The 12,382-nt window shown below is 36.4% G+C and overlaps 2 protein-coding genes across 2 annotated transcripts; one reads left to right on the forward strand and one right to left on the reverse strand.

The window, feature by feature from the left end:
• Positions 1-929: 929 nt before the first annotated feature.
• Positions 930-5,998, reverse strand: LOC145903426 (twinfilin-1-like). Its single transcript, XM_082991509.1, has 9 exons — positions 5,828-5,998; positions 5,447-5,527; positions 5,181-5,350; positions 4,744-4,839; positions 4,408-4,512; positions 3,904-4,029; positions 3,041-3,191; positions 2,495-2,616; positions 930-2,260 (listed from the first exon to the last, which is right to left on the reverse strand). Exons 1-9 carry the CDS (start codon positions 5,850-5,852, stop codon positions 2,114-2,116), a joined length of 1,023 nt encoding a protein of 340 aa, XP_082847635.1. The 5' UTR covers positions 5,853-5,998; the 3' UTR covers positions 930-2,113.
• Positions 5,999-7,254: 1,256 nt separating this feature from the next.
• On the forward strand, positions 7,255-11,820 carry LOC145903425 (glycine amidinotransferase, mitochondrial-like). The gene is made up of 9 exons (XM_082991508.1): positions 7,255-7,377; positions 7,731-7,853; positions 7,924-8,119; positions 8,376-8,566; positions 8,996-9,133; positions 9,772-9,936; positions 10,373-10,436; positions 11,334-11,453; positions 11,711-11,820. Exons 1-9 carry the CDS (start codon positions 7,279-7,281, stop codon positions 11,818-11,820), a joined length of 1,206 nt encoding a protein of 401 aa, XP_082847634.1. The 5' UTR covers positions 7,255-7,278.
• Positions 11,821-12,382: the final 562 nt, after the last annotated feature.

The raw sequence follows: 12,382 nt of genomic DNA on the forward strand, positions 1-12,382 counted from the left end.
TTTACGATACATGCATAAACCTCCGTTCCTCCATCAAAATGGAATTCTGAATTTTGGGAGAGTTCCCTAAAAGCAGCAGATATTTTCGCAATAAATTTCTGTCATTTTTTATACGTAGAACGTATCTTCATGATAAATTAAAACTTTCTTTCATCCAAAGATTTGGTTAGTTACAAATTGAAAGATACGTTATAAGCCTACGTAACTGTATAGATGGCCTTTTCTCGAAACCAATATCTTCAACTAAATACCAAAATAACTGTTTCCTAGCATTCCGGCTTCCTTCTTATCAAGGTCAATGAAAAACTTTTTGAACCACGTTTAGTGTGGACATGAATTGCAACTACATCACATATTGTCTCCAAATGCCTTCAACAGCTGTTTTCCGTCACAGAGATCACCACTCTATTTATAACACCAACGAAAACTGTCTTTCAATTCTAGCGTAACACCCTTCAAAAGCATTGGTATGCAAGTAACTGCACACAGAGTTGTTAGAGCTGGTTGTTTTGTTAGATTGTGCATTCTTGTCTTGATCCACGCGTCTGCTAATTACACGCGTTAACCTCCAGGTCCAAACGTTCCGCATGAGTAGTTTCATGAAAATTTTAATTCAATGGTTTTCAACCTAGACATCCTGACCCCTTTTGATGACGTCAAAAGTAGTTCAAAAAATCTGCTTCTGATGTGACTCTGGTACACGGTGTTACGTCACAATGCGTTTTTGTTTGTTTTAAAACTAGGCTGTAACGTGCTTCTTGTAAATTTGCATGTTCCAGGTTTCAATAAGGGTTTGTTGATCACATGGCGTTAGTATTTAAGGTAACTCAGATAAAAATTACTCCTTGAGAAAATTTCCAGCCCCCATCACCTGCTTAACGCTGTGTTACAGAATTTTCCTTACACAAAAACAACATGTTCAAGTTCACAAGATGATGGTATCTTTTACTTGTAAATTGAAATGCATGGGACAGCATGCTAATTGCAAAACTGACCCCATCAAATGTGCAGTACAGTTTAATGCACTACAAGCAAGCATACAACAGGCAAAAATGATAAATCATGTCAAAAAATAATTTGGTTTTGGCTAAAAGCTCAATTACTGTTGCACAAATTTTCAACACGCACAATCTTCCATTTTGAACCAGTTTAAAAGCACCTCTATAGACCAAAGGTGATCACATACAGATGGTTAAACAGCATAAGTATAAAAAATGTAATGTATGTTTTCTGGTCACCGGTAAATCTTATTTCACAATTTCGACTGAAAATCAAGCGAAAACAGTTCCCAACGAAGATAAAGGTTACATAAAGCACATACAGAGAGCAATTATAGTACTTAATGGATCAACCATTAAAATTTACCACAAACATGGTTTAGCGAAGTAATGCTTTCATGTTAAACAATAGTTGAAGTTGATTTAAAACCTCATGGGGACAGGTTACAATTCCCCGGCAGTATTTAACTTTAAAAAAACGTAGATAGATATTTGAAATATTTTTTATTTGGAGTTGGCACATACAAACACACTAAACTTTTCCTATAAACTTGAAAATATATTTTAGCATACACTTACACACTTCATACTCTATAACAGCAGGTGGCATTTGATTCATACATGCAGTGCTCATGAAAAGGTAGCAGCTTTGCTAAACAAATATGACATATAATTACTGTCATGCCCGTGACACAAAGAAACAGTAGCATAGCATTGAACTAATAGTTTTAAGTGCAGTCTAACACCACTGAAGTTGCCATTCAAACAGTTCGGCCAAGTAATGAAATATGACGGAAACATATTTCTGTGGGTTTGGTTTCACATTGTAGTTGAAATTTGGTGGTTAAAAACTCCCACAATACAAAGTAATTTATCAAAGAAACAAACAAAGTCTTCATAATTATCTTGACATCAATTGTTTCTTCAACGGAAAAAACAACTAAATTTTTACTCATCACTTACATCCATTATAGACTGATTGCTAATTTGCTGTTTAGGCACATGATTAAATTCTCATCAAGCCGTAAAACAAGGCAACAGTGACATCACTTATTATAAGCTAGAATCACTTGATTAATAATGAGTTAAGAGGTTATGAAAACCCTGTAAATGAATCAGACCCCATTTTTGGGTCTTCTGGTGGGTGCTCGACGACCTGGGGCCTTGGGTTTGTTGAAAGCTTGCTTGGTGTCCACTGCAGGGGGGTGGACCTCCAAACGAAGATATTCCTCGGTGACTTTGTCTTTGGCGTCAATTTCGATCTGTGATGCATTGTGGTAAATATAGTTGTACAATATATGAACTTTATAAAAACACAGACTTTCCGAGATGGTTTTAAACCATAACTGCAGATGATAACATGCCAATCACTGCTTTCTCTGTAATTATATATTGCTAAAAACAGGCCTGGTAAAATGCAAGAATATATGTTTCGTCCTACGGGCATTGTCAACTTCTTATTTAAATACAGTTAGTGAAACAAAACATATCCTCACATTTTTGTCGATGGGAATATTAAAATCTTGTTGTATGGTTTCCATGAGTGCAGCTTTGCATGATGAGTAGAGCATTCTTTGCTTAACGGGGATGGAATACCCAGGCATGGAGTAAATAAAAACTGTACATAATAATTTGGTATTTTCAGACACACATATGCATATGCATGAATTTTCAAAAACACAACTGAATAGAACCAATGCAGGAGCAATCAGCAACTTTTTCTGTGTATTTCTAAGTTGCCTAAACCAGTGTTTTCCAACCTTTTTGCATGTTTTTTGTGGTAAAAGTTGGGTGATACCATCTGCTAGCTTGGCTATAACATCTTTGTATTCGATGTTTAAAAAACGTTTTTCAAATAGTTTCCTGACACACATGAAATTAAAACTATGCTATCGTCCAATGGTTGAAAAACACTGGTTTTGAAGGTTTGTTATAGCAACACAAACAAAGGAAAAATACAGACATGGTTTATAATCACTTTTAAAAATTTACAAACACTATGTTAACAAACAGTTATGCAACAATTTTAGGAAGATCCTTACAGTTGGTAACGATATCTTCATCATTGTGGCGATGGGCATACTTAAATAGATGGTATCCTGCCCGTTTGTCAGATATCAATTCATGCAGTTCAACAGCTGAAATACTGTTGGAACCAAACTTCTTGATAATTTCGGTGTCAACATCAACACTCTGGAAATAAAAAGTTGTTTTTTGACAAGCGGTTTCCAAAATGGTGTTTGTGGAATGTTTACAGGGGTATGATATTGAGCAAAGATTCTTTAAATAATTTATGTTTATTTTTTGTACTTTTGTTTCCTTCTTTTCGTTATTATTTCCATCAGATAAATTTTGGGTCTAATTTCAATTACTCATTATGTCACACTAAATTATTTAATAAATAAATATACAATTTGTTACAAAAGTTTTAGCTAAATAAGGGGTCTATGACTACAAACATGTTGGAAACCACTGTTTTGGAGGAAGTAATTTTTAGCCAACTGGCATGGTGAATGCTTTTAAAGCAGATACTGAAAACCATTCAGTAAAAGGTAAGGCTTTATTGTACAATTGACGGTTATGGCAGCACTTTTACGGGAAGTGGATTATTTGTTTATACACTGGAAATGAAAACAGAGTGTGTGCCAGTATGGCTTCCCACTGTCCAATTCCTTCAACAGATTTTATTAATTATTGCTAAACTGAATGAGTTATGTAAAACTGCTAAATTTGCAAATTGCTACAGGAATAGTGTTTTTAAATGTGTGAATAAAAACATTACATTGCATTAAAACTACTCAAATTCTGGGCGTAACAATATCATTCCATGAAAACGAACACACAAAAAGTAGTAAATTTCATATATTTGATATTTAGTGCAAAACGATTTGAAAACACTGCTTACCATTTCAATGTGGTTCACAGCACCCTCTATAAATAGTAGCAGGGCCTCCTCTAGAACTTTGTCAATCGGAAAAGTTATTCCTTGGGCTGTTTGGTGTCTGGTCGAGTTTCCAACACCAGTCTTTGTCTAAACAAACACTTATTAACTTATATCATAGTCAAAAAACCTTGCTCCAGATGTAGTTGTGCTTTGTTTGCTTCTAAAGTTTAGGTAAAATAAAATTTTAAAAGTTAACCCAAACTGTATGTACCAATGTTTTACACAACTAAGTTCATTACCAGTAAACAAGTAATAATCAACAACAACATATTAGGTTTAGCTTCCCTTTTCAAAGATATGAAATCCATTGTTTACTCAAGTGATTCACCATTATCTTTAACAGTTTTGCATTAAATGAAGGATAAAAGAAAGCACAATATTTATAGAAACCTATATTTTCCAGGTTAAAATCTGTTCGCATACAAAACAAATATATTATGTAACACAAAGTAAGCAACAAAATACCTCTGTGTCATCGAGAAACTTCAATTCTTCCTCAGCCATAGTAAGAGGGGGTGGAGCATCTTTATGCTGGAGATGCTCCTTATACCCAGCCAAAGATACATCAGCCTTTCAAAAATGATAAAGATTGATAAATTAAACATATGTTGCCAATATTACACGTATACAAGTATCCATGTATAATAACAAATGACCTGACAAATGTTTTTTCTTATATAACTTGTCAAAAAAGGAAGATACCAATTTTTTGTTGCCCATAAGACTGTTTGGCAATTCTGATACTTTATCAAAGAGTTCTACATACACAGGTGTCAGTAATGCTAATAAAAGGTCGCACACCTTGCTGTTGCCGAATAATTCTTCTTTGACGAAACCACCTCCAAACTCAGCTTTCAGTGTGGCCCGGGTGGCAGCAAACAACATCTTCTCTCTAACCTGGAGAGTTATATAATATCAGTTACACTTAAACACAACATCTCACGTTCAAAGTACCAGTATATGCATGCATTACAAAGAGCTATTTATACACACTGGAAAAAAATCCATTTGTAACCACACACCAAATTGGGAATAATATCATGAAACAAAATGTTTGTGAAATTTTATCAGCAATCCACCCAGAAAAAATTTAGTGATGCATTAATGTGCGAAACATTTGCTAGCCCACGAAATCAAAAGTTGCCAAAAAACTCCACACAAATTATAAACATTCCAATCTTGGCCATCCACATATCAATATAAATAATCCAAAAGTTTTGTAAAAATTAGCTGTTTACCTTTGAATCATCAGGGGAGTAAGTTATCAATAACCAATTATTCTTCGAGTCAAGTTGAAAGAGTACATAACAAGGTTGTTTGTCTTGGAAGAATGAAATAGTGGCATTTTCATAATCTGATTCCCAACAATCCGAGACTTTTTTTGTATGATTCTTTGGAATTAAAGTTTCTGGAGATGAACAAAAATACATCAGCTATTTTCATTGACTGCAACCAGAAAGTTGTTTGTTTATTTAAATGATTTTTAATAAAAATTTTTTGTTACCATTTTCAATTCCAACTTGGACGCTTCTAATGTTGCCATCATTTGTGCAATCACGAAAAAGCTCCTTCAAATCCTCTCCACCTACAGGAAAGATAAGGTTCAAAATTACTTCGGATAATTTAAATTAAAATAAATAATACAATTTACAAAACATAACTAGAATTCATTTGTGAACCTGTGTGAATTGCGTAAAAATGGTACATGTTGTTATCACATGGATTCAAAATTGTCACATTATTCAATCCAACATGTTTATCAGATATTTGCAAAAAAATTAAATTAAAAAATACATAAGTGTCATTAGGATATGAATATGGGTATCCGCATCGCAAACAGATTCATGCAGTTCTTATGCTTAAATCTTTAACAACTTGAACCTACATTTTATTCCTGTCTGGTGTGACATTGTATGTCAATAGCTGTATTTGCTTTTACGCTTCGGGTTTTCTGCAGCATTAAACGCCTTGTCCTATTATAAGTTAAACTCAGCACTTATTATTGAGCAATATTATTCAAACGAAACAAATTTCCATTCAAGAACCAAATCCGGAAATGCCCACAGAATGATTAACCGGTGGGCACCACAACGGCCATGTAAATGTTTCGTGTACCTCTATACAACACGTAAATGAATTCAAACGAATAGGTACGTATATGGCGTCCGTACTGCCCTCCAAAACTAGGGTTCCTTCCCGGGAATGTCTCGACGGGATATTCCCGGGATTTCTCGACAATATTCCGTTCCCGAATCCCGGGAATTTTGATTTCACTTCCCGGGAATATGGCAACAAAGCAAAATAGATTAAGAAGTGAATAAATTTTCCTTTTTTTGCTTTTTTGGATCCTATGAATCAAAATGATGACCCTGTTTTGTGTTTTTCAATCAGTTTTATGGCGGAAACTTACACTATAAACGAAGTTGGTACGCATTTGTAAGCACAACGTAAAAAATTTTTAGGGCGCAACCTAGCGGTACAAAAATTCTGTTTATTTTTTTTACGTTTTATAGCTTAACCTTGGCGAATGTGATATTACTTGACGGGAACTTGCTAAATTAAATGTTTGCGGGTGTAATAGACAAATTTTAGTCGTTTAAATAATGCAATTACGCACGAAAAAAATGACAATTTTTTTGTCGGGATCCCGGGAATCCCGGGAAGTTTTTTTTTCATTTCCCGAATCCCGGGAAGTAAAAAATCCGGGAAATAGAGGAACCCTATGCCAAAACGTTCGTACTACCTAAAAACAAGTCGTTAACGCACAAAAAACATGTTACATACCAAAAATAGTCAAAACATCTTGCCGTAATGCCGTTTTCTGTTAATTGTTGTCAGTTTTAGGCGTAATAAGTTCCTTCCATTAACTCATGGCAACCGTTAATAATCATTAGTGGAAGAAAAGCAAGGGACCTTTTACACTATATTGTGGCAACAGTCTGACGCTTCAACACAAAAACGAATAAAAAAGTTTTATACTCAGGAAGGCGTACGGCGACACATTTGGAAGCAAAGAACGACACAGGCAATTTGTTCTCAGAAATTTGATCGTGGCGTGTTACAAGCACTGAAAAAACAACATTTTAAACGGTTTTTATCCAAAGTGTAATTGATAAATTGTTATCTGAGTTGCAGTATAAAAATGCAAATGATTACACCAAAGACAACTTTGATTTATCGTCGATACGATATATTAGTTTATCACACTACCAGTTGCACCCACCTGATGGAAAGTAAACTTCCTGTTTGCAATTTTACAAGCAATTTGAAAACTGTCCGGGAACAGACAGTTGTGCCAAATATTTACTGCGGAGTTTATGGCAGAACAGAAGCAATATGTTGCATAAACTACTTAAATTTACTGATTCCTGTACAAGACTTTCAAACCTCGCAAGGCAAACGAGTCGGAAAATCTTCACAAACGAATATGGAAAAGTAAGTTTTTTTCAACATGGGTATTTGCATAATTCTGAGAATAAACAGACTGGACCATAGTCCCGAAAACATTGACACATCGATCTGTGACGTCAATCAGGCCAGCTCTATATAACAGTGGAGCTGCTGGACCATGGTTCTGAGAACAAACAGACTGGTACATATTGCTGGACCAACCGCGCCACTTTCAACTGATGATGGCAGATATTTTTGCCGAAACGTTTTAACTAAATAAAACATGTCAATGTTTTCAGAAATATATACCAGCCTGTTTGTTCTCAGAATTGAAAATAAATCCGTTGATGTTCCTAATATTTGTATACTATGTCGAACAAATTCGTTCACCCATGTAGGTCCTGGCGCCAGCAGCCTCTAAGTCTCCTGTATCTGCTTTTAACGAGTGGGATCCGCTTGAAGAAGTGATTGTCGGTCGCCCTGACAACGCCTGCTTCCCCGATTATTCCATCGAAGTTAAAGTAAGTTTCAAAACACCACATCAACAACATCTTATTTAATGATGCCTAAGTAGTTAAAATGTGATTTCAGACCGTGATACCTCAGGCGAACAGAACTCTCTTCCAAAATAACGCCGGAAAACCATTTCCACGCGAACACATTAAAAAAGCTATAAAACAAATCGAAGAAATGTGCAACGTATTACGTCATGAAGGTGTTACCGTTCGTCGACCTGACGTCATAGATTGGAGCAAGCCATACAATACGCCAGATTTTAAATCTACAGGTAAATGGTGTTAATTGTGGTGTTAATTGAAATGCCCACGGCCTAAATCTGTCAGTCTTGGTAAGTTAGACAAATATATTTCGCTTTATTGAATGTATAATTAGTATCTTATTCAAATAGAATCAATTCATAAGCATTAATTGAAATGCGGTCGCCATTGCTTCTACTTAACTGTTGGGCGTTTTCGTTCAAAGATTGAAGCTACATAACACGGTTACTGACCGGCACAAGTGATTTTGAACTTCTGTTTATTAAGGTTTCTACGGCGCGATGCCCCGCGATATACTTCTGGTGATCGGTGATGAGATCATAGAAGCACCGATGGCTTGGCGTTCCAGGTTCTTCGAATATCGAGCTTACAGAACTTTGTTAAAAGAATATTTCAAACGAGGAGCAAAATGGACCACGGCGCCTAAGCCTACTATGTCCGATGAGATGTACGAAATGGTACGACATGTAAAAGTTCATATGGTCAACAAAAAGTCGCAGGAAAATGTTCAGACAGACGTGTATTTATTGAGTTTTTTTTTGAACTTTTGAAACTTTTCGCGCATTCCCACCTGTACATAGAACTTTGATAAACAATGTGATTTATTCATTGGCGTTGAACACACACTCTTCCTGTGATTGTGGAAACAAATTTATCAGCCGATCATGTTCATCGTCGCCCGATGCACGATAACTTCCCGTGCAAATGCACTGAGTAATCATATATTTTTTTCAGTGTGCAAACGATTTCGGTGCGATTCACGCATGCGTAATTACGCACTTGTTCGACAATTTCGGTAACTTTGAGAAATTTTGCAGTTATCTAATACTTAACAACTAACAGAAGTTACCGTCAGTATATATCGTTTATATCACATAATATTTCAGAGTTATCCATGCGATGATAAACAAGAAATGAAAAATCTTGCCCTCAACGGAAAGTTTGTCGTCACAGAGTTCGAACCTTGTTTTGATGCAGCCGATTTCATGAGGTGTGGAAAGGACATATTTGCTCGACAAAGCCATGTACGTTTTTACCTCTTTGTCAATTCGATGAAATACATAAACAAGCGGGTAAAACGAGTACCCAGTTTAAAAGCATGAGCACCGATAAAACCATAAAGGTTAGCAAGTAAGGCATTATATTTAAAAATATGTTGCGTTGGTTTTATGGAATTCTGCACGCTTCTCAAGGCCCGGTTTGTTGGTTGCTGTGGCAACTAAAACAGGTTGACCGTCTTACGCTTGTTTGTTGTATCGCATTGTGTTTATTTCCACCTGATGAAGCGAGAGGAACTCGCGAAAGCTAGCATACATTTTTCAATACAAAAGTCAGTCTTCTTAAAGAGTGCGAAACCAAGAGAATTCACTTCGTAGACATACAAATACCGATACGTCACATTTCATTATGTAAAGAAATAGCAACTGCAACTAATAACTTAAAACAGATAAATAAGAGTTTGATTTCTATGAATCGCCTGTGTAGTCTTTATGGCTGACAGAGACTCGGTAACGGATCAATGCAGAAAATGATAAATAATCCTAAGTCGTCTGTCTGTTTCAAGTTTTTACGACATATATATTTCGCCTGTCTGTGCAGGCATCATCGGTATCGCAAATAGAATAAACAGATAAGGGAGTATTTAAAAACAATCTTTCAACAGGTTACAAACAGGTTCGGAGTGGAATGGTTGGTTCGCCACCTTGGACCGGAATACAACGTCCACTTGTTAAGCTTCAAAGACCCGAGTCCAATGCATATTGATGTCTCGTTCATCCCCATAAGACCGGGCCTAGCTATTGTTAATCCCGATAGGCCTATTCCATATGTTCAGGTGGTCTTGGTTACGTTCTATGTTGATCATCTCTAAAAGTCAACATTACTCTTTCGCTACATGCTTAAGGGCTTCTTAAATTCTTTTGTATGCGACCCCATTTTATGAAGAAAATTTTGTGCGACCTCATTTAAATAAAAATATTTTTGATTGACCCCCCAAAAAAAACCAAAAGCCCACAAAGTAATTGGTCTGCGACCCCAAAACTTCAGTGATATTTGCAACAAAATTTCAGTGATATAATCCCAACAGAAAGTGAAACAATATAATTTCATGTATCCTGGAATGTCTTCTTTTTAAGAATTTTATTTCACTTCAATCACTGCAGGAAACCAAAGTTTATTGAGGAAAAAATTTACTCCTTAAAATTGTCTTTTCTTTTATTCCTGCTGTCAAACTTTTCACCAAAATCTTGTTTTTTCGTCCACAGACCAACTTTTTCGACCAGGCTGGATGGAAACTTGTAAAAGCGCCACGACCTGTTCCTGAACAAGGTGGGAAATAAAACCTTTCCTTAATTTGTTAAAAAATCTGTGTAGTTGTCCTCAAATGAATTAACTTGAATCATAGCAAGGTTTGTAGCGAGACCAATCGTAACAAATTGTTTACTTTCTTATTCTATCCATCTCACAACTTGTTTTCGACTTGCATTAAAACATGACAATTGTTTGTAAAAATTTAAACGTGTATGTATTTGATGCTGTGAAAGAGCTATAGGTTCACAGGCTTCGCAGCCAAGCTAGATCAGCCACTTTTCCATACAAGTCGGAGCGAGATCTGAAAAATCAAGCTCCCGGTGAGGTTTGAACTCACGACCCTGGGCTAACCGGACCCAACGCTCTACCAACTTAGCTACAGGAGCTCAGTGGCTTCACAGGGTATATTGTGGCCAAGGTACACTGGTGCGCAAGCGCACAACTTGTCAGGCGACCTTCACAAGCGTAGAGGATCTCCACCACCGTAATCAGACAACGCAGAAGTAATGCCATGCTTACGATCTCGCTCCGACTTGTCGGGAAAAGTGGCTGATCCAGCTTGGCTGCGATGCCTTGGCTGCGAAGCCTGTGAACCTTATGATCAGTATATTAGAGCTGTGATCGCCAAATATAAAGGGCCTGCGCAGTGGGGCGATCCCGCCCTGCGTAAAGTGAGCTAGTTTATTATATCTAATAGAAATATCGATTTTGCGGGCATCATTATTTCCTGCGTATAACAAAACAATTCATGTAAACAAAGCAAGCTGCACTTAATATACATGACTGAAATTCTATTTATCCCTTATAAGACGTTGTACTCGGAATTGGTTGAATGTCGTGCAGCACACGGAACAACCACCATTAAACTTCTGTATGACGTTTGAAATCGCGTGAATTTGTATTGTTTTAAAACAGGCGGACCTCCCTTGTGGATGACGTCAACCTGGCTCAGCATCAACGTTCTTATGTTGGATGAAACAAGAGTAATGGTTGACAAAAAACAAATTCCCACTATTAAAATGTTCGAGAAATTGGGTAGGAATTTTTTATTATATCCAAAACGGTGAGCGCACAGGTCATGGGCTTAAATGTTGAGCAGTATATGAGTACGTTTTGATTTGATGGGTATTCCCCAACTTGTACGAGCCTACAGATACAAAAGAGTTGCGAGAATGGTCTTGTTAATTTGTCCCACTGGGATTTCAAATTTTTTTTTTATTATTTCTCTCAGCTTTATCACAATGCAACTTTTTTGCAGCATTTCATAGCAAGTTTTATGGATTTTTTTTCAGGTGTGAAGGCGATTCCTGTCGATATAAGTTACGCGAATTCCATCGGGGGAGGATTTCACTGCTGGACAACCGACGTCAGACGGAAAGGAAAACTAGAATCTTACTTTTAGAATGTGGAAGTGACAACTTCGCGTCGTTTCATAAACCTTCTGTGTCTTTGCTGTTCTTTTTCATAGAAGTTGCATTTTTGTTGTAATATTTTACTTAGATCGTAGTGACCTTTTTAACCACACAAACGTTGCATCAACTGGAAATTAATTGGTGATCTGCGACGTACATTTACATCACATGTTAATAAATTGGCAGGCACCTACTCTCTTTGTTTAATAAAAGCAACAAGCAACAATTTTGAATATTTTATTATAATTTTGATAAAAAAGTTGTGATGAATTCTGAGCAGAAAGATTTCTGAATGCCCCAAGAAACCAACAAGCAGTACAAAATACAAAATTAAACTACCGCTAGGTGAAAAACTGAGATCTTAGTATATGAGTTGGGCGCTTTACCGATGTTGACAATCCATGTGCGGACCGACTTATTTAAGTAAAAACCTGGTCACTGTTCGGAACTCTTGCCCCGGATTATCTGCGTTCGAATCCCATCGCGTTCAAAAAGTGCAATTTGAATTAGTTGATTTAACATCTGACAGCAAAAACCAAACGTTAAATTTAT

This window comes from Ascidia mentula, chromosome 5 (assembly GCF_947561715.1).
Source record: "Ascidia mentula chromosome 5, kaAscMent1.1, whole genome shotgun sequence".
NCBI classification, from domain to species: Eukaryota; Metazoa; Chordata; class Ascidiacea; order Phlebobranchia; family Ascidiidae; genus Ascidia; species Ascidia mentula.

Excerpts from the sequence above, each read along its gene's own strand:
- LOC145903426 (XM_082991509.1), bottom strand. The coding sequence starts at position 5,852 with ATGTCACACCAGACAGGAATAAAAT. Across the intron at positions 5,528-5,827 it reads ACACCAGACAGGAATAAAAT|GTGGAGAGGATTTGAAGGAG; the intron begins GTAGGTTCAAGT and ends TCTTTCCTGTAG. Across the intron at positions 4,513-4,743 it reads AATTATTCGGCAACAGCAAG|GCTGATGTATCTTTGGCTGG; the intron begins GTGTGCGACCTT and ends CATTTTTGAAAG.
- LOC145903425 (XM_082991508.1), top strand. The coding sequence starts at position 7,279 with ATGTTGCATAAACTACTTAAATTTACTGATTCCTGTACAAGACTTTCA. Across the intron at positions 9,134-9,771 it reads TATTTGCTCGACAAAGCCAT|GTTACAAACAGGTTCGGAGT; the intron begins GTACGTTTTTAC and ends ATCTTTCAACAG. Across the intron at positions 11,454-11,710 it reads TAAAATGTTCGAGAAATTGG|GTGTGAAGGCGATTCCTGTC; the intron begins GTAGGAATTTTT and ends ATTTTTTTTCAG.